General features: G+C 42.8%; 1 protein-coding gene across 2 annotated transcripts in view; it reads right to left on the reverse strand.

Annotated features, from left to right (window-relative positions):
- The window catches only part of kcnd2 (potassium voltage-gated channel, Shal-related subfamily, member 2), a 106,496-nt gene extending 85,723 nt beyond the window's left edge, over positions 1 to 20,773 (reverse strand). For both annotated transcript variants that reach the window (XM_028954912.1, XM_028954911.1), the window contains exons 1-2: positions 20,250 to 20,773; positions 18,997 to 20,154 (exon numbers count right to left, since the gene is read on the reverse strand). In XM_028954912.1, the coding sequence (XP_028810745.1) occupies positions 18,997 to 20,154; positions 20,250 to 20,257 (1,166 nt within the window). In that variant the 5' untranslated portion in view covers positions 20,258 to 20,773. The remainder of the gene's footprint in view (positions 1 to 18,996; positions 20,155 to 20,249) is intronic.
- Between the last annotated feature and the right edge of the window lie 5,713 nt (positions 20,774 to 26,486).

Genomic DNA, 26,486 nt, shown 5'->3' on the forward strand with positions numbered 1-26,486 from the left:
TGTTGTACTCAATCATGTCTAGGGAGACATTACACCGGTCATCAATAGCGAGCAGAGCTCCATTTCCGCTCACATTTAAAACTCATTACTCATTAGTAATCTCTGCAAAGGTTAAAACACGGTTTACAAGAACATCAGCGCACCAATCCACATGACACAAGAATGTTTTTTGCAAAATGTCCACAAAAACCTGTCATGGACCCTAATGTGCTTATTATGCAAATTAAAAATGCAATTAAGTCTAAATTAATCTTGGTCTTTAATGGGCTATTTGCAACTAGTCAAATTAGAAATAAATGTAAAAAACGCTGTTTGTCTCACACGACTCTGGTGGCTTGAATGAACCGGATCAGTCACACTATAAGGCTACATGAGTAATGCAGCATTTTACCATGCCTGTCAATAGAATTCACAACCTCACCTCAAGCTGTTTATTCCACAATGATCATTTACCACAGATAACACTGCAGTTGGAAAAGTTTTTTTTTAAACCAGTGCTGTTATTTGACTAATATAAAGAAATAACCATGAAAAATGTTCAATCTCACTAAGATCTGCCTTTACTTCTCTTTCCACAGGCCTTAAAAGTGATCAACAGAATATCAAAACAAATAAATAAATATGTATTTTCGTATTTTTAAAGTTTACGCCTGCACGAATTTAACCTGTGGCATATGTTATGCTCTTTACATATAAACTGATAAAATGTCACACACTGATTGGCCAGCAAGGTGTTGATGCATCTGAATGGAATAGATAACACTCTCCTCTATCCATCTCTCTCTCTCTCCTGCTCCACTCTCACAGAATAATGACATCTTCAAATTAAAGTCCCAACACACAGTAACACTCCTGGCGTGAATTTCACACATCCCAACACTCAGTTAAACAATTCATGATAAAACACAATCTGCATCCTGCCTGCCTCCCTCCATCTCTCTCTCTTTCTCTTCTCTGTCTTCCCTCCTGGTGGCTGCTGCAGGAAGAGGGGAACACTTGACATTTAAATAAGTCATCCTGCTGCCGATCACATCAACAGCTCCAAACCCATTTTTCAGCTATTACATCAAAGTGCACACACACCAACCTTTTAACTGCCATATACTGCAGGTACACACACACACACACACACACACACACACACACACACACACACACACACATAAAAACACATCAGCCTTTCATTTGCTTTATTATTCAGATTCAAATATGCAGAACACATATAAAGACATACTCTCGATCACACAGCAGATACAGTACACACAGAGTACACACTCTCTCTCTCTCTTTCTCACTCTCTCTCACAAACACACACATAGACACACTGAGCAGCACCCATCTGGGCAAGGACACAAATAAATCATCTCTAACACAAGAGAAGAGCACCAGCTCTGTTCCACGTCCTTCATTCAAGCTCGGCAGCTAATTATCCAGAAGTTAATCACATAAACACATCTGATTAGGGAATGTTAGCATTCCAGGGACTCATTAATAATTAATAGGAGCTTCTTAGCAGATTTTTAATAAAATGGCTGCTACCTTTCTAAGAGGTGGGAAGCACCAAGCTTCAAATGCTTCCTAATCTGTGTTGGGGACTAATGAGTTTTACATAATTTCATTACAAAAAAATTAAATAGTAATTTATTATGGTTACTGGAAGATAAGGTAAATGTTGCCAGATTAGAAACATTTACTTTTGTAAATTATGGATAATCAAACATAATTAGTAACATTACCTTCATTACTAAAGTAACAGACTCTGAGAACGCATGTCACTGTGTGTTTCCTGGTGCTGGTCCCAAGCCCGGATACATGGGGAGGGTTGCATCAGGATGGCCATGGACTGTACCAGTCTTTGTGCTGACAACCAGACCGGTTCATCTACTGAATCGAAATAGTGCTTTTTAAATACGGTAACTTGTAATTGTAACAAATTGGCAAATCTTCCCAATAATGTTCCTAATGCAGATTTTATATTTGCAACAGCTTCACCCCACCAGCACAACTCCACTTCCGTCTTGGCTCAGAGGGAACTTGCAGGAGGGAATGATGCAGTGAAGAAAAGAAAAAAAAAGATGATTTCCCAGACTGCATCGCATAGAGAGTGTTTACAGATGTAGCTGCGTACAGAAAAACGCTGCCAATCACTGGCCAGACTCCTGCTAAGGATCTATTTGCAGTATATTATTTAAAAAAATAATAAAATCCCCACAGGGTTCGAGATATCACAATATTTCACTAGACGTTTGGATATGTGTGAGTCGTTCAGTGTGTATGTCTGTATGCCTGTGTGTGTATGTATGTATTTATGTATAATATTTTTGTTAACTGATTCACACAAATATATATATTAATATTGCAGCTAATTGATTAATATGACAGTTTATTTTGAATTATTAATAAATGGGTTGTAAAATTGATATAGAAAAACCATACATGCATATAATAGCTTCTAATTTCTACATTATTCGGATTAGGCAATATATATTTAAAAACAGTAATAAATATAATATTCTCATAGGTGAGCTGTGGTCTCACACAAAGGGGACCCTTTTTACAGTTTACACACGTGGACAGTAGGCTGTCACAGTTATACACCTATTGTATTCTAAAGGCAGTCTGTTTGTGAGTGTATGTGCGTGTGTGTATACACGTGTGGAGTGGGTGGTTAAGTGCGAGGCCCGGAAAACATATTTATCTTAGTGTAATGGTGTTTCATTGATATTCATAGCCAGCCACAGATCAATGATCCTTGGCGGTCTCGCTATTATTTCATTTCATGTAACTAAGAGGCATATCGAGGAATCAGCTAAATTGTTGAGAGCTGGTTTTGGCTGAGTCGTCACAAAGGAGGTCTGGAGTGAAGAGAGAGAATGAAGAGGGTAGAGACGTAGGTCTGGACGGCATATGCAAACCTCCCAAGCATGAGCTTCATCAGCATTCAGCTTGTTCACCAACATCAGCCAATCACAGAACATGCAGAAAACCACTCAAACTAGGACCTGGTCGAAAGCATTACCATAGTGGACTAAACGTACAAGCGTTGTCAAGAGGTGTTGTCATTGCTCAAAGAAAGATTTTTCATTTTTCATTTTTGAAAAGTGAGAGTAAAAGCTTTTAAACGGTTGACCATTAACTGTGTTAGTAATGGTAATTTATTGTAATTTACAGTAAACATGGTGAAAAAAAAATCCAAAAATAAACTCTATTAGAGCATGTGAACATTTTGCACACTAGGGAAACATCAAGCACACAGGAATGAACAATGTTGTGCAATTATTTATGTAAAATCTGAGTGAGAAAAGACAAGATTAAGGCAAGTGAAATGTGTGTGAGTAATTAAATTAGTCAGGAAATGCACTGACTCGCACTGTTACATTGAACAATGACAATGCTGTCATTAGGCAGGACAATAATGCCAGGTTTGCTACCATAAACTGTTATGTATACACAGCACAGAATTTAAAAAGCATAATTTTCACAGTTTTACTTTAGTCTGATCAACTGATTTTCATTTCTCATCTCTGAATATTTGAAAAGAGTCATCATCTTATGTCTTCATTGATAAAGGTTTAGCAAATATGCACAATTACAGCATGGGCATGTGCAAACATCTTATGAATTATTTCTAAGACACATTAATAATTTCTAAGTGCATATAAATTTGTAATAATATATTATATAATTATGGCTACTAGGGTAGTAAAATGTATTCTCATTTGCTTGCTTTCACACACAAGCAGAAACAAAAACGATACATTTCTCCTGCATTAATGTAATGTAAATACATTTACATTTATGGCACAAGATGCTTTTTATTCAGAGCGACCTACAATCAGTAGTTACAGGGACAGTCCCTCCTGGAGACACTCAGGATTAAGTGTCTTGCTCAAGGACACAATGGTCGTAGGTGGGGTTTGAACCTGTGTCTTCTGGTTCATAGGCGAGTGTGTTACCCACTACCACCCTGAGACAAGTTGGGTTAAGCAGAGTGGGACTCAGGACAACTACTTTGTTTTCAGACCATTGAGGCATCTGTGGGAAATTAATGCTAATGAGGTGATAGGACCGATCTCCTGACCTGCTGTATACGCTATCATGGCTGGACAGACAAAGGGTTTGTGAATGTCAGGTGACATGCAGGGAGAGAAGAGCAATGTTCATGTTTAAAACATGACACCGCCTCGCTATCATCTCACAAAACATTGGACCAGGCCTCCTGTCTCTCTTCCTGTTGAATTCCATCCAATTTAACAAGGATTAAGGGCCAAAAACTTCATCTCCCACCATCTTTGAGAAAGTTTTTTTTATGTTCAACAGGCCAAAGGTGTAAAAATCTTTCATTCAGAACATGTGTGGCTTTGCATGTTAGGCAATTCGACCTAAACCTAAAAATTTAACTCAGACAGGCTTAATACTGGCTGTAGTACAATTTTAAGAAAATGAATGATGTATTATGTGTTCTGGTTAGAAACTTAACCTGCATAAAAAAAATCAAAGAACTCATATAATGTTTAGAAAGCATTTTCAATTTACATATTCATGAGAATGACATATCAGCTGGGTACTGATAATTTACATTCAGAATGTGTGTGAAGGAGCTGCACTTCCCATGCATATTTTACTAAATGCATATTCTAGGTGAATATTGTGGTACCACGTGAAATGAAAAAAATCACAAATATATTTGCCTGTATTTATTTCTGACCACTATGCCCCATCTCCCATTTCCTGCCACTTTTCAACAATTCATAAGCTAACACACTGAAGCTTAAAAAAATAACACACACATTATATTTTAATATGTAATGGTTTCATTGAAGATTGCAATGAGCGGAATTCTTATTCTAGTCTACGTTAAAAACAGATGAAGCAAAATTAAATAATACGGCATGCACAAAATTCACTACTACTAACAGCAATAGCAATAAATACAAAGATAAATAAATAAATAAATACATGACATTACAACATTAAACCAGACAGACTTTACCTGTTTTAGATCAGTCAAAATTAGGTCAAAATCATTTTTATTTGCTAGATTTTAGAATAACGAGATTATAATAAAAAATATATATTGGAGTGTGGATGCCTGCTCCCTGGTCCCCCTGTCCCTGATGTTGCCTGAGGTGTGGAGGAGCTGTCTGTATAAAAAATTCTGTCACATTATTCCAACATTTATCAAATAGAATTGATTTTGGTAATTCGAACTGGAAAGATTTTGTCTGATATAATGTCAGACAGTTAGGAGAAATACAGCGCATGTAAATATCAATCAACTGGATCAACTGTTAATGTATTTATATTCTAAAGACTGAAAGGATTGTATAAAATCAGTGGAAATGCTGGAACCAGAATGGCGGAGACGCTAAAGCCGGAGCCAGAGGACCCAGTGTTCTGTCTGTCTTTCTGTGTTTGTGTCCGTCGCACCACTTCCCCTCTTCTTTACCATCAGTGGCGGTGCCACAGCTGAGTGGAACCCCAGAGAGGAGGTCCCTGCCCCGACTGCGGAGGCCCCTTTGCCCAGCCAGGGGGGACCTGAGTCAGGGTCAGGGGGACGGGATGCAGATGAGTCCCCAGTGTGGCAGGTGGGGCCAGCAAAGACATGCAGAGAGAGAGCCTGCAGAGAGACATGCAGAGAGACGTAGACTGGGCTGAGCTGGGAGGGGTCCCGAGAAGCCTCCGGACCTCCAGCAGAGACGTGCAGGTAGAGAGCCTGCTCGTCCCAATGGACGAAGACTGGACTGAGACCGGAGGGGTCCCGCAAAGCCCCCGGAATTCCACCAGAGACGTGCAGGGAGAGAGCCTGCTCGTCCCAACGGATGAAGGTAGGCTGAGTCGGGAGGGGTCCCGTGAAGCCTCCGGACCTCCAGCAGTGATGTGCAGGGAGAGAGCCTGCTTGTCCAAACGGACGTAGACTGGGCTGAGACCGGAGGGGTCCCGTAAAGCCTCCGGAATTCCACCAGAGACGTGCAGGGAGAGAGCCTGCTCGTCCCAACGGATGAAGATAGGCTGAGTTGGGAGGGGTCCCGTGAAGCCTCCGGACCCCCAGCAGTGATGTGCAGGGAGAGAGCCTGCTTGTCCAAATGGACGTAGACTGGGCTGAGCCGGGAGGGGTCCCGTGAAGCCTCCGGACCTCCAGCAGTGATGTGCAGGGAGAGAGCCTGCTTGTCCAAACGGACGTAGACTGGGCTGAGACCGGAGGGGTCCCGTAAAGCCTCCGGAATTCCACCAGAGACGTGCAGGGAGAGAGCCTGCTCGTCCCAACGGATGAAGATAGGCTGAGTCGGGAGGGGTCCCGTGAAGCCTCCGGACCTCCAGCAGTGATGTTCAGGGAGAGAGCCTGCTTGTCCAAACGGACGTAGACTGGGCTGAGCCGGGAGGGGTTCCGTGAAGCCTCCGGACCTCCAGCAGAGACTTGCAGGGAGAGAGCCTGCTTGTCCAAACGGACGAAGACTGGGCTGAGACCGGAGGGGTCCCGTGAATCCTCTGGACCTTTTTTGGTCATAGGGCCAGTTTTCTTTGTTCCATTTGTGCTTCCTTCACCCCAGCCATGAGACGTGCTAGATTTACTTCACCCACAGGTGAGCAGACACCAGGGTTTACCGCTTCTGAGGTCACATGTAGGATATCGGCCTACAAAATGAAATCAGAGCCATACAGTGAAATCTAATTAGGTGAGAAGGCTTCAGGATTAAGCTCTCCTCTTACCCCTGAGCCAGTAACGTTGATCTCAGACACAGCGCTGTAGGTGGTGCACCAAGAGGATAAAGATACAGACTGTCTGAAAAGAGCCGGGCATGAGTATAAAGCCAGGAAGAAATATTACGTCCATTTTATATGAGATGATTCTAAACAAATCAATTATTTCCTCTTTCCTCCCTGTCTCATAAACAGCCAGATTTGCTCAAGTTTCGCTACTGCGAGACTCTGAGAGGCACATCCTCAATCAATACTCACAACAGAGAAGCACTGAGTGCCAGAAAAATAGCATAATGGGAACACAAGTGGGACACTCACTGTGGACATTTTTTACAGCATCAATAACATCCTCAGTGCAGAGCGTTTGTAAGAGGGAAAAAAGTCAGAAAAGAGAGTGGCACCTATAGACAGAGAGGACCTCAGGGTAATCTTTTTTATGGCTGCTACATTAAAACGTGAAAAGAACACACCGAACCATGCCAACAGTCAATCAGGAGATACATTTACGTGACAGAATTAGATCGAAAGTTACCAAACCAAATAGATCATAACTGCTTTGTTCTTCCATCGTTTGCTCACACCCTCTTCTATTGACTGCATGGACCTGAACCTACATGAACCTGATGGCACTCAGTATGCACGAATCCACCACTTACAGTACCATGAAAAACATGATGCACATTAAACTTGACAGCTAAGTAGCTAAACTAGTGAACACGTCTTGAATTGTAACTTGATCTGTACTACTTACACAACAACTATTTTCAAGTGGACATACCACGTGGGGCTTGTTAACTAGTGTAAGAACTTTCTCTCAGGATTTCACGGCTGAACTGAGTTCTGACACAGAGCATGCAACTGGGATCAAAGACAAAGCCCTTTGTACATTAGTAAACTGGTTACTAGTTGTGAGTACCTGAGTCTCTGAATTCTTAGAACACTAAGGTAAAGAAATACTATGACTTAGTTGGAGGAACATAATTAATTTAGTATGACAGATGGAGTCTAAATATTCTCAGAACTTAACTAAAAAAAAAAAAGTATCTATCTCTCCGACTCATTTCTTAAGTTTTAGTTTCCTCCCACCAGAAGAAATGTGTAAATGAATTGGTGATGCATAGTTGCCTGCTGGTGTGTTTACTGAAATTCCTTACTTGCATCACATGCATGCATGTAAATCTTGACCTCAGATTTTCTCCTGCCACCAGGTGGAGGTCCTGACTTCACTTTCAACATTCATCATCTGAGTGCTGAACAAAATTAAACACCGATTTAAAGGGCTGGTTGTAGTCAAAGCCTCTGACATGTTGTACTGGTAACTTACAAGCTGTCAGCTATCTGTTTACTTCTATAAAATCTGAAGAAATTCTGATTTTTACATTAGTGAACAAACAATATAGATTAGAGAAGATAGGGTTTTCCTATTACGTCAGAATAAAATGATTTTAATGACCACATAATATCTGTAGGCCTTGTATAGTAAGTTTGCAAATCATTTGCATGCTCACAATCATTTTCCCAATATTACACACTGAATACTATCTGACTGATGTACACAGAAATCTTTGTGAGGACACTATGTAACTCATGAACGTAATTGCAAGTTTTTTTGAATCCACTGGGGATGCACGTTGTATTTCTTGGTTTTGGTTCTAAGCTCGGGTAGATGGGGAGGGTTGCGCCAGGTTGGGAAAACTTTTGCCATCCCTGTTGCACAGACAGCAAGACTAGTTCATCTGCTGTGGGGATCCCTAAGGGAAGAAGCCAAAGGAAACAGAAGACTTGATGGGTTAAAGTTTTCTCTATATAGCAAATAAAAAATTAAATGCACACACACACACACACACACACACACACCATTGCTCATTTGGCCTTCATCTTTTCAGAAGTGCTGGTCCATGATCTGTCTGTCAGCAGAATGAGCCTCAGGTGGGTTATCTGTTTGTACATATTGAAGGAGAATCAATGCAAACAGACCAAAGCCATGGCAAGGTGCCTGATCTCATCAATATTCCACTCCTGATGTGTCACTGCTGATGAACTGAGAGTCGAGCGCAGAGCTCTCCCCACCCATGCAGAGCACTCACCACCCAACATACACTCTCACCGCTGTCTTCATTATGAAAAAAAAAACCCTCATCTAATCAGCTTAATCTCTCATTTATGGCAGGGGTGGGCACAGAGAAAGAGACTTAGGAGCCGAGGATGTACAATGAACCACATGGTGAGTCAATGTTGTGCAGGACGATGAGGCAAGGAGAGCTAGAAGGAGGAAGGGAGACACAGGAACAGGGTTTGTGTTATATATTAAAGCCTCACTTCTCCTAGAGGGAGCCTATGTGACCAGAAATATGTAGCCGACTGCTTGTGAAGATTGAGTACAGAAGCTGAGTGCTATCATTTATTTCCCTTTTTATAATTAAGAAAATCAATGCCAGTTATAATGTTTCTCAATTCCAAACATGCATTCGGAGCAGCGACTGATTATCTTTGATCGATTCGCAGTCCTGCAGGACGCTCTGCACAGGGTGCGAAGGTGGGGGGAAGAAAGGCTTCCTTTCTTGCGCCAGTAATTGCAATCCGAAGGTGTCAAGCAGCATGGCTTTGACGCTCATCTCTGGCCTTTGTATGTGCTAATGCATTCAGCATCTGCATGAAAGAAAGAACGAATACAGGAGATCCTCATCAAATGCAAGTGTTTGGCAGAGGCAGTGGCAGAAACAGCATACTCTACTGTTTACAGCGCCCCGGTGACAGGGAGAGGGGGGTGGGAGAGAGGTGCATGGTTTGACTGGTTTGTTGATTAATTCATGCCGCCCATGCTGTATGTGAAATGAAGTGCAGAGGTGTGTGTCTGTGTATGGTGAGAGTATGTTTTTCAAGCTGCATGAGGTTTGTACATGCATAATTGTGTTTGGTGTGTGTGTGTGTGTGTGTGTGTGTGTGTGTGTGTGTGTGCATCTCTGTGTGTGGTGGGGTCAGAGTACACAAGCTGCTGAATAAACATTGAGGGCACTGGGCTCAGGGTCTGTGTTCTAGTAACACCATTTTGGTCAGAGAGGGAGGTTTCTCTGGCAAATGTATATTTTATTTTTCTATAAAAATGGAAAAAGCTATCTTTATTGGGAGAGGAACTGAAGAGTGAGACTGAATGTTGCAAGTCCTGTGAAAGTGAAAATGAATACAGCAAGCAGACCAATCGCTCAGGGCAATCAGTGAACATAGATTGTGATACATGCTGATAGTAATACAGTGCTGTATATTAAAAGATTAAAGACTCAGACACACTCATACATTCATACACATATCTATCTATTGATTATTTCTATATTTTGTATTTATATAGCACTATGTAATTTCTAATACCATCACTACACTTTAAACACCTACTTTTACATAATAATTTGAAAGTGGGTGGATACTTACACACTAAACTTCACCCATAAGCATGTTCACACACATTCACATTTCTGGAATTTATCAGACACCCTTTTCCTTCTCCATTACAGGGACAGTCCCCCTGGAGATGCTCAGGGTTAAGCCTCTTGCTCAGGGACACAATGGTAAATCACTCTCCCAAATCACAATACCAAATCTGTCAGGGTGTGCGCCTCGCACCTGTCTGCTGCCAGTCGCCGTCCCTGCAACTACAGGCCGGAAGTTCGAATCCATCCTGCGCCCCTCTATCTGACAAAGAGTCTGCATGAGTATGTAAGTGAGACCATTCATCAGATCAGAGCGCTCTCATTATTACAGGCCCATACTAATCTCTCTCTGATGACTTTAAGATTAAACATCGCTGAGGCATTGTATAACTCATCATCGTAACAAGGACGTTTATTGAAGAACTGATTAAACGCACTCTTGGACTCTTGAACATCAACCAAGCACGGCAAGCACGCACACATGCACATTCCTTTAATTAAAGCCAGATCTTCCTGGGGTATGTCCAAACATTTTCTGACAGTTGGACAACGCCTTCAAAGCTACTTCCAACTCACATGCAGATGAGCAGAGCAAGGAGGAGACAGAATCTGGTCAAATTAGGCAACTGACCACTACCATGGTAAATAATTCGATCTGAGGAAAGGAGGGCATCACTGTGACAAACTGACCATAAAAAAACTCTATATCTAAGCACGCTCAGAACATACATCAGTTTGTAGTCTCTCGAACACATCAAGACAAGAACACCACTTCTTCAACATGATGAGTAGAAGCATTTGTTAGATGAACTAAATCTCACAGTAAACCAGAGTGTGGACTCTTTTAATTGTTTAACCACTAAAAACGTATTATTACTTTTTTTCAGTATTGAAAAGAAGTTGGTTTAACTAGTTGTTCATCTTTACCGTTGGCCAGACCCCAATCCACAGTACTGAGGGTCTCAAATTTGATTCTGTTGTAACCATTTTTCCTGCAGTATCTTGCTGTGATGTGTGAAGTGTGATGTAGGTAACATTGAGCCACATGTAGCCAAAGTTTTATAGTCTAGGGCATTCATATTCATATTGGAGTGCATTTTGATTAATGTTCTTTAACTACTGATCACTTTAAGTGTATATTGACACAGACAAAGATTAGTGGCGTTTTTTCCTCCAGACCTGTGTATCATATTCTCCCTCTGTGCTGCTTGAGACACTATTTATTTATTTATTGACAGTGTCTGAACAGCGGAGGATTATAGTCAAGCTGCTGCTCCAGGATCTGCCTCCAACGGAGGATACATCAGTGTCAGTAGCCCAGGAACACCAGTTCACCAGAGCATTGAGCCCATCCCTACTACACTGTTGAAAAAACACAATGTTCATACCAATCTTTTGAAGGAAGAGAGGAACAGTCAGAAGTAGGCATCAGATGTCACCTTCACTTTTGGAATCTCAGTAATGAATTTTGTATCCATGCCATTAAAAACTTGACTGTGGTTGACGCTTCTGCTCATTCTACTCTGCTTTTGACTGACAGGCTCATGAGTCTGCTGAGGTCCCTTTGGGCTCTGTGACAGGAACATCTGATGTTCTCAAATCTGAGAGGAACACGTTCATCAATAATATAGCCACATTCCTTAACTACTTGCACACAGACTGGGCCGCTTTTAATGAGGAGAAACTTGAGCCCTGTGGAGGCCAAATGGATCACTAATGAGGGCCCTTTCACAGGCCCTGCCCCTGAACTCCACATTTGGACCTTTCACATCGCACTGACCCCTTCTAGAGTCAAGGTTTAACCTTCTGACAGCATTTCATAACACATTAGCTTTGACTAAAGTCTTAAAATGTTCTTCAGATAATATAATTTCATAACTGTAATGAAAAAAGAGGTACTTCAATATTCAATGTTCTCCTAAAATATCATTGCATAATTATATAATTCACAAATAGTAACTGATTTCATAATTGAACATAATATATAAATCTGAACTGTTAATTCAATTGTCACCATATCATTGTATCAATTGTGATATAACTCACAATTGTCGAAACTGTAATTTATAACAAATGTTCTAAATATTAGAATTGTTTTGTTAGATACTAGGGAAGTAAGGACATTTCTGGAATGTGGTGTTGCCAGATGCAGCCAACGACTGTTCCAAACCTCCCCAAATGCACAATAAGCCAACCAAATGAATCAATATTTAGTCCAGTATTTAAATTCCCATTGTTACTTACATCAGACTGAGTAATATGGGAATAAGGGCTTTGGTCCTACAGGTGACCAAGAATCTAATGGTCACTACAGCAGAGCTCTATTGTTCCCTTATGTTGTAGTCAAGTCCACCTAAACTGAGACCAAGACATTGCCGAGACTGGAGGATACCAAGACCAAGACACCAGCGAGACTTGAGGCTTTTAAACCAAGACCAAGACTGAGACCAAGACACAATAAGGCGAGACCAAGACCAAGGCTGGTCGAGAAGGAGAACAAGACCGAGACCATAAACAGACTAAGGTTAGAATCTACATTACTCAGATCAACTGTTGAAAAAAATGGCATCATTCGTTAAAATTATATTTTATTTTTATATTTCAATTATATTGTACATATGTCTCACATTTAAAATCTCCCAGAATTGTCATAGTTACCTGGCATGATGGAAATTAATATTCTCAGCAATCCTCTCCTATAACCATTTTATCAGACCTCGTCAAGAGAAAGAGATGGGATGTACCAGAAAGATGTTCATATTAAGTCTCTTATACCAGGGACAGAGGCCTCGGGCAAGCTATGAATGGCTATGGCTATTGAAATGGTCCAAAATGACATGTGACCCATGTGATGCACTAGGGTTAAAACACAGAATTGTGGGTAGGAGAAGACAGTCTGCAAACAGTCTGTGTCCATTATAATAAACCAGAACCACAGCCAGGTCCAAAAACCCCACCATCCACTCAGGGCTCCGTAGGATGAGACGAGCCTGCAGCAAAGCAGACGCTAATGAGCCAGACTGAGGTAAAAGGGATTGTCTGTCCCCACGCTCCCCAATACCAGTTCATTACACTATGTAATGATCCCTTGCTTTGAATTGAACACAATGGATATTTGGCTCTCAAATGTTCACTGACACTCTTAAATAAATTTTCTTCTAGCAAATTTGTTAAATTAACATTAGTAAAATAGTGCTGGTTCACTGATCTACAGGTAGTGTCCGGAAACCCTAAAGTACCATAAACTGCATGCAAGTTATTTTAAAGATTTTACTACAATATTTATTTACATCTCCAAATACTCTTAAAAAAGATACCTCATGACAGGGAGGACTCAGCTAATCAAGTTTTATATTCATTTTGAAATGTCATACAATACAATTATTGCTGCTCTTGCACTAATCAGCTGGACTCATTTTCTGTGCATAGTGAAAGATAACGGGCTCAGCCGACAGAAGTACTACACAGACTTCATCCAGGAACAATTACAATGTCCGGGGGAAATGCATAGTTATAGATGCATGTTCACAAAGTACAAAGAAAATTCCTTACAGCAAAAAAAAAAAGTTAGATGTAAAAATGAGCACAAATGTATCTTTTTAGTTCAGACTTTGGAACAACTGACTTCCCGTTTGAGCCAATGATGATATAAGTTCCCGCACACTTCAATAGGCATCTCTCCTCATCCCGCCTCTCTCCTCCTCATTAGCATTTAAAGCTTCAGACACCGAAACGGCATGTCCTGGGGAAAACTCATTTTGGGTCTGGATAAAGGTGGCTGAAATTCTGCACCACGGCTTCAGATACAGTATTATGGGACCACTAAGATCAATAAAAATTCCTTTAAAACAGGCGCATAATGAATAATGATACTGTTCTCTTTTTTTTATCACCAATCCCATTAAGACCGCTATGTTAGAGACCAAAACATGACAACACTGATTCACCCCTCCCCACCAAACCTGTTATAAATTTGTCACCCATTGTGAGGTGAACTTAAGAACAAGCCTGGTGACGCAGCATCGAACTGTGGCAGACACACACAAGCCTTTTTATATGTAGCTTTGCCCACTTATCACGAACGAAACATGGAAAAAAGTTAGGAGAGTATTTTTTTTCTTAACTGCTAAAGTGTAGCCATGCACACCCTCCCTCTTTTTGGATTTTTCTGCACGTTTAAATTTGTTCAGCATCGCTACTGATGCATGGTCTTCCTCTGACGTGTTCATTTTGCTCGATTACTGACCATACAGTGTGCACACAGACAGCTTTTTTTTTTATATACAATTTTCATCGTACAGCCAAAGATTGCTGTTCATGCGAACTCGCCACACTTGCTGTGGTGTCAGTCTGTGACCAGCTTGAGACCCTGTATATCTGTGCAGTACTAGGTCAAGTTTAAGTCCAAATGAACTGGGGCAGCGGGGGCCTAGCGGTTAAGGAAGCGGCCATTATCCGTAATCAGCCCATAATCAGAAGGTTGCCGGTTCGAATCCCGATACGCCAAGGTGCCACTGAGGTGCCACTGAGCAAAGCACCGTCCCCACACACTGCTCCCCGGGCGCCTATCATGGCTGCCCACTTGCATTTAAGGTAAACAAAAAATGTAGACAAGACAGACAGAACTAAATTAGTGAAATGAAAAATGAAAGTGCAAAGTAAAGATGAACAGTGCAAAATGAACAGTGCAACATTAAAAATTTAAGTGGTAGTGTGTTTCTCAGTTCCGAGTGTTCAGGTGTCTGATGGCCTGTGGAAATAAGCTATTGCATAGTCTGCAAGTGAGTAACTGTCCGTTATGGAGGGAAGAGAGACTCTGATGGTCTTCTCAGCTGTCCTCACGTCTGCCGTGGTTAGACACAGCACCTGATCACTGGGAGAAGGGTTGGATTTCCTCACAGTTACGTTGTTATGTGTGTCAAATCGGGCATAAAAGTCATTCTGCGCATCCAGTAAGGAGGGGCGAGTGTCACAGGCAGAGGTTTTAGTCCTGTAGTTTGTGACGGCCTGGATGCCCTGCACATGCGCCGTGTGTCTCCGCTGTCCTGGAAGTGGCTGTGGATTTTCTGCCCGTGTGCACACTTTGCTCTAATGGCTCAAGACAGTCCCTTGCTGTTATTAGAGCCACCTTGTCACCCTTCTTGGACACAGTTTCGGGCTTTGAGCAGTTCACGTACCATGGCAGTCAACCTTCTGACATGAGGTGATTGACTTGAAGATTCTAACGTCATCAGTGCATTCGCTGCTGTAGCTGTTGACTGAGGTCCTGTACTCCTCCAAGTTCATGGTGTTGTACACTGGAATTATCATGACTGTGATGTGGTCTGATTGGCCGAGATGAGGCGGGGCTCTACCTGGTACACACCAGCCAAGTTTGCATAAAACAAGATCCATGGACATTTCCCTCTTCTGTCTTCCAATAATGGCCATCAATACACCACACTTTGGTGAGAACCGTAATAGCATTCAGCGACAGGCAGAAGAATGGTGACAAGAAATCCTTCTTTCAAAAAGCCTGTTATGAATTAAGCAGGAATATCCTGCGGTCTGATGAAACCAAAATAGAATCAGAACTCAAAGCGTCACGTCTGGAGGAAAACAGGCGCTGCTCATCACCTGGCTAGCACCAAGCCTTCTGTGAAGCACAGTGGTCACTGCGTCAAGCTGTGGAGATGTTTTTATGTGACAGGAACTGGGCAACTACTCAGAATACAAAGTATGTTGACAGCAACCAAATATAGAATAATTCTTGAGGATAACCTGCTCCAGGGTGCTCTGACTCTGAATTTAGAATAAGGCTGCAACTTAACAAAATGCGGAAAAAAGGTAAAGGGGTGAGGCACTGCACAACAAACCTAAATAAGCCATGAAAAGGCTTTAGTGCCACTTCATAAAGAACATTACAGGGTGTGCTTATTACCATCTAAAAATAATCGGTCAACCGTTTATTATCTCCGGGAGTTACTGATCGACCCCACATTAAATGAGCCGCTTTAAGCGGGCTTGGCCGGATCACTGGGGGCTCGCACTTCTTCATCTCCCCACCGTCTCACTCGCTGTAGATCCCTTGTTTCCATCCTCTCTGTGGATGTCTTTAGCACTGACAGCTGCGGACTTAATGGATGCTATTTGACAGTGAATAAGCCAATTAAAATGGCTCTGATTAAATTGAGCTGGCACGCTTGAGGCTGGAGCCAGAAACGAGTCCATTAGGACAAACCCCGGGCCAGATCCTAAACCATTTTCTCATCCCCTTTTCTGACTGGGACACACGCAACAACACGCTGACTTGAACACAAGCCACACAATCACAGTTTTCACCACCGGACCTGCAACATCACCCTTTGAACACATGCCAGTGGCAGTGGGAACCTGTGACAGCCGCCAAGGCAAAGATCTCACTCAGACCTCACCGAATGGGCCAAGACAGCCACTAAATGTGACTGCAATTCAATTAGTGTCTGCAGCACAGGATCAGTACACTGACATTACAGCACTCTGAAACTTTAATCTTAAAACAGATTGAGAAGAAATAACCATTTTCATGCTACATGAAAAACATATGTTAAAACCACTGTCTCTTGTAATACCTTTTATTTCTCAGACCTCTGAACATCAGACCTCTGATCCATACCTCTAATCAAATGTAATGGTAACAGGGCATTCCTGAACACTGTGTACTGGATAACAATATGTCCATTCGTCAAATCTTACTGTTTTATCAGCAGATACGAATGTATCCAAACTGATTTTTTATTAAAAACAAGTTGTGACGTTTTTAGCACATTTGTCTACTGTAGAATGGTGAATAGGTATTGTGCTCATTTTACTCATCAGTCTGTTGGTTCACTGCAATCTGACTCTTCCATCGGTTGAGTCATGAACCATTCCAAAGGTCGTCTGTGGCCGACTCACTAAACTTTTGTAAAATATTGTACACAGTATGATCTGCATAGGTTTATGAATATGAGTGCATTCAGGCTGCACTGTAAAATTGCTGGGGGTGAACATGAAGTGTATGAAGAATTTTAGCAGCAACCAGAGTGCAACCATGAACAGAACGCGATTGGTGGTTTCGGTCATGATTTCACTACCTCAGCTGCTAAGCCACCACCGGCCCGCTGTGTTGTATCAGATTCTTGCCAGTGCAGGCTGTAGAGAAGATTCCATATGCTAATTCAGGGTTTGACTGGTGGGTAGTGTAGGGTAGCGTTTCAGAGACGGCGGTTGACTGGACGCTACCTCGCAGCCTTGTACTATCACCTGTTCCCCTGCTCTCCTGCAAGAAATCCATCCCTGTCACAGCGTGGCCTTGTGGGTAATGAGACATTAAAAAGTGATGTGCACATTTTTACAGAGCAGGAGCACTCTCAATCAAACAGAGCGCACCTTTTTGCAGGGACAGCCGTTTAGTTACATCAGCCCTGCCGCAGCCGACGCCATTCTCTAGACTTACAGCGAAGAACGCTGCTTTTTGCCCGTTCAGCCTGTCACAGATGTAATGGATGAGCTTTTTTCGGGTCAGGTGGAATGAAAAGCTGAATTTTTGTGGTGCCGGGGTACAGGACAGGTGACTCCTATGGTTCTGGGTCTTTGGGATGAGAGGGAGACAGAGAGACGTGAAAGAGAGAAAAAAAAAGTCCTGCTCTCAAGCAGATGGGGGAGATAAAAGAGGGAGTAACAGTGCTGTAACCCTGCAGCGGATAGCTGTTTAGATGTCACAGTTCATTACCAGCCATCTCCTGAGAGGAAGGCCTACTCCCTGCAGAGACAGAGAGAGAGAGAGAGAGAGAGAGAGAGAGAGAGAGAAATCCCACAGCAGCCACTGGCTCGGTTCAGAGTGTTTGCAAGTAACTGCATTTTCTATTGATATCATCCAATCTGACAACCGAGACATGATACTATATAAGTTGCACAGAATGAGACGTAGTGATCCGTCCCATAACTTCTTTCTCTCGCTCTCTCTGTCTCTCACACAACTTCTTCCTTCTCATTTGCATTTATCTACAAGCAGCTACACCTCTGAGCAGTATTGCTAGACAGAGAGACAGATTAAAACTGTTGTCTGTGTGTGTGTGTGTGTGTGTGTGTGTGTATGAATGCATATATCAATATGTTGCTGCATGGCTGTAATTGGCCGCTGCGCTCTCTCTCATTAAAACCTTTGCAGCTCGCCTGGATCTCTAATGGTATACAAATTATAGAATACAATGCAGCATACAAATTACTGCCAAAAGGAAACAAGGAGATAAAAAGAAATAGCAATTAGGCAAGTGTGTGTGTGTGTGTGATGTTCATCTTCTTCCTATTGATCTCTTCCCGAGTGATACAAATGAAACAGGAAATGGAAAATATCACTACACACACTTCATTTGAGGCTGGAAAAATACAACTTCATCAAAAAGCATGCAATGCTGTGAAATTCACAAATAACATTATTTTACATTTCTGAAAAATAAAGAACGCACTCCTCACAAAATGGGACACAATCGCTCCCTTCCCAGAATGCATTTGTGAGGAGGCTGAGTTAAACAAGAGCATGCCCGGCTGGACAGAGCCACTTGAAAAGGCCCAGAATTAATAGCCACGGCCTCGGTTAATATCACATCACATTAATCAATCTCTCCAGGATCAGAACAATGAGCACAAACTCAACCAATCAGTTAGGAACTTTTACCAACAGGCATGACTGATAATGACAACTTGCCGGTCCTTTTTAATTAATTACACCAAAGACACTTGCTGATATCATATCATTATTATATATCCTTTTATATCTATATAGTGATTTAAACAATTAGAGGACATCATTACATCAGTCAAAGCATCCAGACCGACCACGCCCAAACGGGATGAACTGATCACTCACCCCAGAGTTGTCATGGTGACGATGGTGTACCAGAAGGCCGCAGGGATGCTGGTGAACTTGCTGGCGCTCGAGCCCTTCTCGGCATAGAACATGACGGTGGCGAAGATGATGATGGCCATGGTGAGGGAGAAGAGCAGAAATCCCAGCTCCGAGGCGCAGCTCTTCAACGTGTAGCCCAGGATGCGCAGGCCGGCCGAGTGGCGTGAGAATTTGAAAATCCGAAAGACGCGGAAGACCCTCAGCGTGACGAAGGCCCCGCTCACATCCTCGTTGTTGCTCATGAACAGGCCGATGTAGTAAGGCATGATGGCCACCACGTCGATGACGCTCATGACGCTCTTCATGAACTTGAACCTGTTGGGCGAGGCCAGCAGGCGCAACAGGTACTCCACGGTGAAGATCATGACACACGCGGTGTCCAGGCAGAAAAAGGCCAGCGCGTACCGCTCTCCACAGGACACCTCCACCCTGTTCTGCGTCTTCCCACACGGCACCGTCTCCACCACGTTGGCCATGACCGACACGGCGATGAAGAAGCCCGTGACGTAGTAGAAGACCAGCGCCATGGTGCTGGTGTGCGGGTTCTCGAAGGCCCTCCACATGGACTGGCGGAAGTTCATGTCCGGCAGCACCATGTCCTTGCTGTTCTCGTTGTCCTCATCGTCCTGGATCCTCTCTGCGTTCTCACGCCTCCTGTCCTTGTACTCCTCGTAGCAGCAGTCCCCGATGATCTCGGGGATGATCCCGAAGAAGGCCAGCTCCTCGTCGTAGGCGGAGATGCACTCGTGGCGCGGGTAGTGCAGCTTGCCGGTGCGGTAGAAGTTGAGGATGTGCCGGAAGATGTCGGGGTCGCGGTCGAAGAAGAACTCCCCGGTCTCCTCGTGGTAGAAGAAGTCGCGCTCCGTGCTGCCGAGCAGCGTGTCGGGGTAGCGCTCCAGGGTGTCGCGCCAAGTTTGGAACTTGGTGCCGCTGACGTTGAGCACGATCAGGCTGTCCTGCGCTCGCCTCTTGTCCCGCGGCGGCGTCGGCATCGGCGCGCTCGCCACCGGCATCCATCCTATGGCCGCGGCGCGGGCGAAGGGGAGCCAGGCGGCGACTCCCGCGGCCATGCTGACCTCTTCTCGGGTGGGTTCCTGGAGCAAAGCTGGAGGAAGAGTACTACCAGGGCGAAGCGCAACAAGAAAACTGACTAAAGTGCAGTATAACTGGCGCGCAATATGTCGCAAAAGAGGACAACGGATGGCTGCTCTCACCTCCACATTAATGCAGTTGCAGGAGCAGCGGTGGTCTTAACTTCGCAGAAATCCCATTCAGTAATCCGTCAGCAGAATATTCCCCATGTGGAACATCACCCCCTCCTCCGCAATAAAGCAACAAGTTCGACGCGCCGGTAATTCCGCTCCTCATTCAAGGACATGTCTCCCGTCCTCTGCTCCACCTTCCTTACGTGAGGGAAGTCTCCGAACCAGCCCGATCGTCAGGCGCCGAAAAGCCGCCACATGACTACCGGGAGGAAGTTGTCCCGTCCGCCTGTCGCTCGCTGGAGAGGGACGCGCGGTGCGTTACACGCGTGACGGATCCCCGCGATCTGACCGAACGTCGCGACGGCGTCAACGTCGACGTCTGTTGGGATGACGCGTTTATCCGCCGTAACCGTAATCGTTCCACTTGTGAGAGGTCACGAGAGATGCTCCGGGGTGTCTAACCGAGAGCCTGGTGCCGGACAGGCTATTGATTCGCGGCTGGAGCTCCGAAAACGCGAGGTGCTCCACTAGGTGGAGACAGCTTTCAGGGGAGATGCACTCCTGCAATGAAACTCATCCAGTTGCACCAGCCCTGGATGAAGAGTCATTACCACAACACTTCTGCAAAATAGATTCAACGTTTAAAGAACATTAGTCTTGCTTTCAGAAATGCAGGTTTACATTTTTGAAATCAGGTTACTGTGCTACTGTATGTTAATGTGGTTTCAGTGTGCATAATTTTATAAATTTTATATATATTAATGAGCACTTTTGGATTCTGCTTCGCTCTCTTGGTGGCCAAGTGGACGGATCCAGGACAGCTGCAGTGACGCGGTTCCAGCACTGCTTGGAACCAAGACAGAATCTCTGTATATGTGTATGAGTCGCATGCAACAAGATCCGAATGCAGATATTCTGGCTCGTGGTCTCCTTCCATGGCACATCTCTTCAAAAAACAGAACCGCCAGAGTCCAGCTGTCATTTTTCCAAAATATTAGTCATACACACCCAAACAGACAGATACTGGGCTGCTTCAGGGCACTGTGGAGGCCACACATAAAAGAGGCCTGGAGCGCATTATTTACAACAAATCAGGGCCTATCTTTTGATGAATAGCAGTAAAATGTGCTTAAAATAAAACAAAAATATGCAAGATGAATGGATTTACTTAGAGGTAATTGGCAGTTGAATTTATGTTGAAATTACTGCTTTTCCATCCCACTTTGAGAGCAGGACCATGGACACAGACACACATGGGTAAAGTGAGTTTGGCTTCTCTGGCGGTGCAGTGCAAAATGTCAGAACCCCGGACAGCAACTTCAGTTATCAGCACTGAACCCAATGCTCAGGCCCGCAGCTCCTGAAAACATGTCACGGCCTAAATCCACCTCCTACCCTTAGAATTCATGAGATCCTACAATTAAACAGGACCTTGCAAACACTCTGCCAAAGGAGAAGTGCTATTTGTATATTTTATTGTTGCAAATACAGTAACCCAGCTACTGGGGTTATCTTTGTGCAGCCTACCGGACCGTTGGGTTCACTGTGGTGACCCCTGATTGGAGCAGCCGGAGGGTGACATCAGGACCATTGATGTCAAGAGGTGGATGGCCTTAAGTTTCCAGGACCTAAATGAGAGTCAGACAGAATGTTTGCTTTTTGGTAGGGGTGACCCACGTGGTTACCCACCCCCTAGCCCCTTGTGAAAAACCATTGATTACAAACCTGGGTTTTAAAATAGACTCAACTCTAAGCATGAATGCACAGGTTAACAAATGGAATCTGGAAACAGTGATTCATGCTTTTAAGTGAAGTGATTGTCAGTGAAGTGATTTGTCAGTTAAGTGAAGTGATTTTATGACGTCCCGCTTTGACTTCTGCAATTCATTGCTTTTTGGAATCACCTCTCTAGCTCTTCTTCAATTAGCACAAAATGCAACTGCACTGCAACTGCATTTACGGCATTTGGCAGACGCCCTTATCCAGAGCGACTTACAACGTGCTTTCAAGTTACCATCGATGAAGAGATCAATTCCAGTTCACTAGGATACAAACTTTTTATTCACTCTGTTGTAGATTCTGTACACAGATAAGAAAGTTACAAGTTAATCTAAATATTCTTTAAAGAGCTGTCGTTTGAAAATACTCAGTGACTGAGCTGTTCTGACCTCGAGGGGAAGTTCATTCCACCATCGAGGGGCCAAGACAGAGAAGAGTCTAGATGAATGTCTTCCTTTTACCTTTAGCGAATGGGGGGACCAGTCGAGCAGTACTGGAGGCTCGGAGAATACGAGGTGCAGTGCGAGGTGTAATAAGTGGCATTTGCAGATTTAAACAAATCTTGTTTAAAAACTCACTTTTACACCCTGGCTTGTAACCAAGTGTGAGGTGGTTCTTATACAGTGTTCTTATGCAGTCCTTTCTTAAATCGTCGACCCCTTGTTTAATTCACATTGCTGCATGTTCTCTCATTTTATTTTATTCTATTTTCTTTTTATTCTTAATTTAAATGAACTTTTTGTCCATGTGGGGCCTGTCCCTGGTAACTGAATTTTCATTTTAAATTTTAATGTACTCTCTTTTGTCAGCTCCTTTGTTGTGCTAAAGTGTATAGTATAAATACATAAGGTATGGTATATGGTAGGAAATTTGTGGAATACAATTATGCCTGGCTACAACAGCAACAATTTCTTTTTCCAACAAAAAAGGCGAAATACAGACAAATCTGTTAAAAAATTGATCTGGACTGTTAATTTAAGATAATAATATATTTTGAATTCTTGGTTAACAATTATCAACCTATAAATAAAACCGTGACCTGTGATTTATTTTGAATAGGGCAGTGTAAATAGCAGCATTGTTGCTTATCTGAGATGAATCCTTAGTGTTTGGCATAAACCTTCAGGACTGGTGGAACTTAACCATTGACTAACTTAAGGTGGTGGAGAGAATCAAAAGTTCAAATTTCTGCCTTGTTTGCTACATTTTATCACGTGTGTTATTTGATATTTATCTGTGTTCAGTATTGTTCTATAAATGCATTTGCAGACCTGGCTCTTGGGGCTAGCGCTGGGACAGGCAGAGATTGCGTCGGGGCATAGGCACGGGCTAACAGGCTGGGGTAAAGAGTCGTCATAAATGTGGCAGGAGTTTGTGCGAGGTGGGATCAATAGCAAGGAAAAGGGCAAGCAGCAACAGAGGGATGAATTCACTACTGAAGAGCAGGCGAGGATGCAGGACGACGACTAACTGTACTTCGGTTTACAAAAATTAATAAAACGAATAAATAGAAACGTTTCTTTTGTCTTTTCCTAGTTTGTCATTCAAATTGTGAGGCATACATATGTGCACAGTAATTTTTTACATATGTAGTTTTGTAGAATTTGTGTAACACATGTATAGAATGTATGGACATTTGGGCAGTGGTGACTTAGCAGTTAAAGGAAGCAGACCCGTAAGGTTGCCGGTTCGATTCCCGAGCCACCAAGGTGCCACTGAGGTGCCACTGAGCAAAAGCACCATCCCCAAATACTGCTCCCTGGGCACCTTTAATGGCTGCCCACTGCTCACTAAGGTGATGGGTTAAAAGCAGAGGATACATTTTGTTGTGTGCACCGTGTGCTATGCTGCAATGTATCACAATGACAATCACTTCACTTTCACTTTCACATGCAGTTATGTGCTCCACAGACAGCCTCTCACACACACCATGATCACTACACCATGTGTGTAGTGATTACACCAGTCTTCATGGTAAACATGTGCATGTAATAACACCATTACTCATGTGTGACAATCTCTCTTCTCTCATCCATCAAACTCACATGCACAAACCCTACAGCACTTACACAAGCACTTACACTAGGGCTGCACGGTATAAACGGTATGTGATATACATTTGGCCAGATTTTGATTATACCAGCCTGCTGCTGGGGAAGGTGCCACTGAGGTGGTACTGAGCAAAGCACACATTGCTCCCTGGGAGCCTACCATGGTTGCCCACTGCTCACCAAGGGTGATGGGTGAAAAGCAGAGGACAAATTTCATTGTGTGCACCATGCGCTGTGCTGTGTTTCACAATGACAATCATTTCACTTTCATTTTTCACTTTCAAATACTCGCTCCTCGCGATGCACATCAGATGCACGAAACAACACCTACTTGCAGAACAAGCCATTAGTTTTGTGCGAGAGCACAGCGTACACAACAGGGTTTCCACAGACCTTTAAAAAGTCCTACAGTTTCCAAAAATAAGGCCTTAAATATCATTAAAAATGACTAGTAATCCTTACATCTAGACTTTAAAGGTTTTAAAAATATTGCAGACATAATACATATAATAAAACAAGCCTTCAATCTAACAGTAATCTGCCAGTCACTGCGTAACACGCATGTCAGTGCCCAATCCATAGCATCGCAGGCGTGGAACTGATCAGGCAAGTGATACTTATTGAGTACTGACAGCGCAAATGGAAATGACCAGGAGTGGTCGTTGCCTGTTTGGTGCCCTGTGCAAAAACGTCATTATGATTTTAAAAATGACAAAATAAAATCCTGGAGGGATTGCACGATAAAATATGAACTAGCATAGTGTTTAAATATTTTCTGACAATATTTTTATGTAAACTCTACAGCTGTATATAAAAAATCATAAAATGTTATATAATGACTCACATCATACAAATTCTTGGTATTTCACTGGCCTTATGGGCGTGACGGAAAGTCCACTTTCAGAATTGCCCGGATATTGTTTTATATGGTAAATGGTTATGCTAATATGTTGTAAATAGTTCATTATACAACATCCTGCTGCAGTGCTTTGCTATGGACACACGTTACCCTTTCAAAAACAGCTACATTTAAATATACTTATCAAATTATATACTGCAATATATACTGTCTACTGTCTATGGCTGAATTTATATCTCTACCAACTACACACACACACACACCACACACACCTTTCTCTCATGGAGCTAAAAAAAATGAGGGAAGGGGCTCTGAGGAGATTTAGCTCCTTCATGGGTTTAGTGGCCAGGGTAATATCCCTGGGGAGGTTTGATGAGGGTTAATATGTTCAGTGGCTGTTGCAGTTTCCCGACTGAGGTGGTAAATACAGCCAGGGAAGGATTTCTGCTCTTTAGTTATGCTGCACCAAAGACTTTGCAGATAGTAAAAAATACAAACCGCCACAATAACGAGAGGGGCATAGTGATGAATAATTAATCAGCACTTCACTGCAAATGGACATAATTCTACCATCATGGATGAAAGGTTCTCTTGGGTTTATTAATAAGAAGTTGGGATTTTATTGGCATGGACATTAAGCCTGATGAAATGATCATAAAGAAAATGATACTTTTGGCATTTAGAAGAGGGAGGGATAAGAGTCTCAGAGGCAATGGAAACCACATTCAACCATCCATTTCTGTACTAGAAATATTCTCCAGAGCTGTTGAATTGAGTTGATTCTCTGAAATTAAGTTATTCTCTTTAGTACATTATTACATATGAACCAGTATCTTTGTTATGAGACTTATGTCAGTATCTTAGCTTTAATTAAGTTTGGGACATGGTGTGTATGGAAACAGAGAAATCTGGTAATTCATAAATACTAGTATCCCCAACACCATTTACTGTATTCGGTCTCATCAGCTAACTGTAAACAGAATCCACAATTTTCAGCTGATATTCCTGTAACTGTCTTTCGGTACTGTGTGTGTTTAGAATTAGGCCACTTTGGCTCGTAGTTGAATTAAAACAAAAAGCAAAAGACAAGCTTCTGTTTATTCATATTCATTTAATTATTTTGCATTTGAGTTAATGTCATTAAGTAGAAAAGTGGAGTGAAAGTGATACACTGCACCACAGCACATGGTGACACACAACAAAATACATCCTCTGCATTTAACCGATCACCATAGTGAGCAGTGTGAGGGGACAGTAACTTGATCAAGGGGATCTCAGTGGCACCTTGGCGGTTCAGAATTCAAACCTGAAACCTTCCAGTTACAAGTTCATTTCCTCACCCTCTAGGCCACAAATGCCAAGCTGAGGTCATGCCTCTGCAGATAGTTTCCACTTCATCTTCAGATTTCAATAATTAAATAACATAAAAAAAACTTTTAAGGAGGCTGTAGTGGAGAGAGTGAAAATCTGGCATGCCAACCAAAACAAGTTTTTACAAGGTAGAAATGGTATTGGTATGGCATGGCATTTCTGGAAAAGGATATCTATAACAGCAGG

This window comes from Denticeps clupeoides, chromosome 15 (assembly GCF_900700375.1).
Source record: "Denticeps clupeoides chromosome 15, fDenClu1.1, whole genome shotgun sequence".
NCBI lineage: Eukaryota > Metazoa > Chordata > Actinopteri > Clupeiformes > Denticipitidae > Denticeps > Denticeps clupeoides.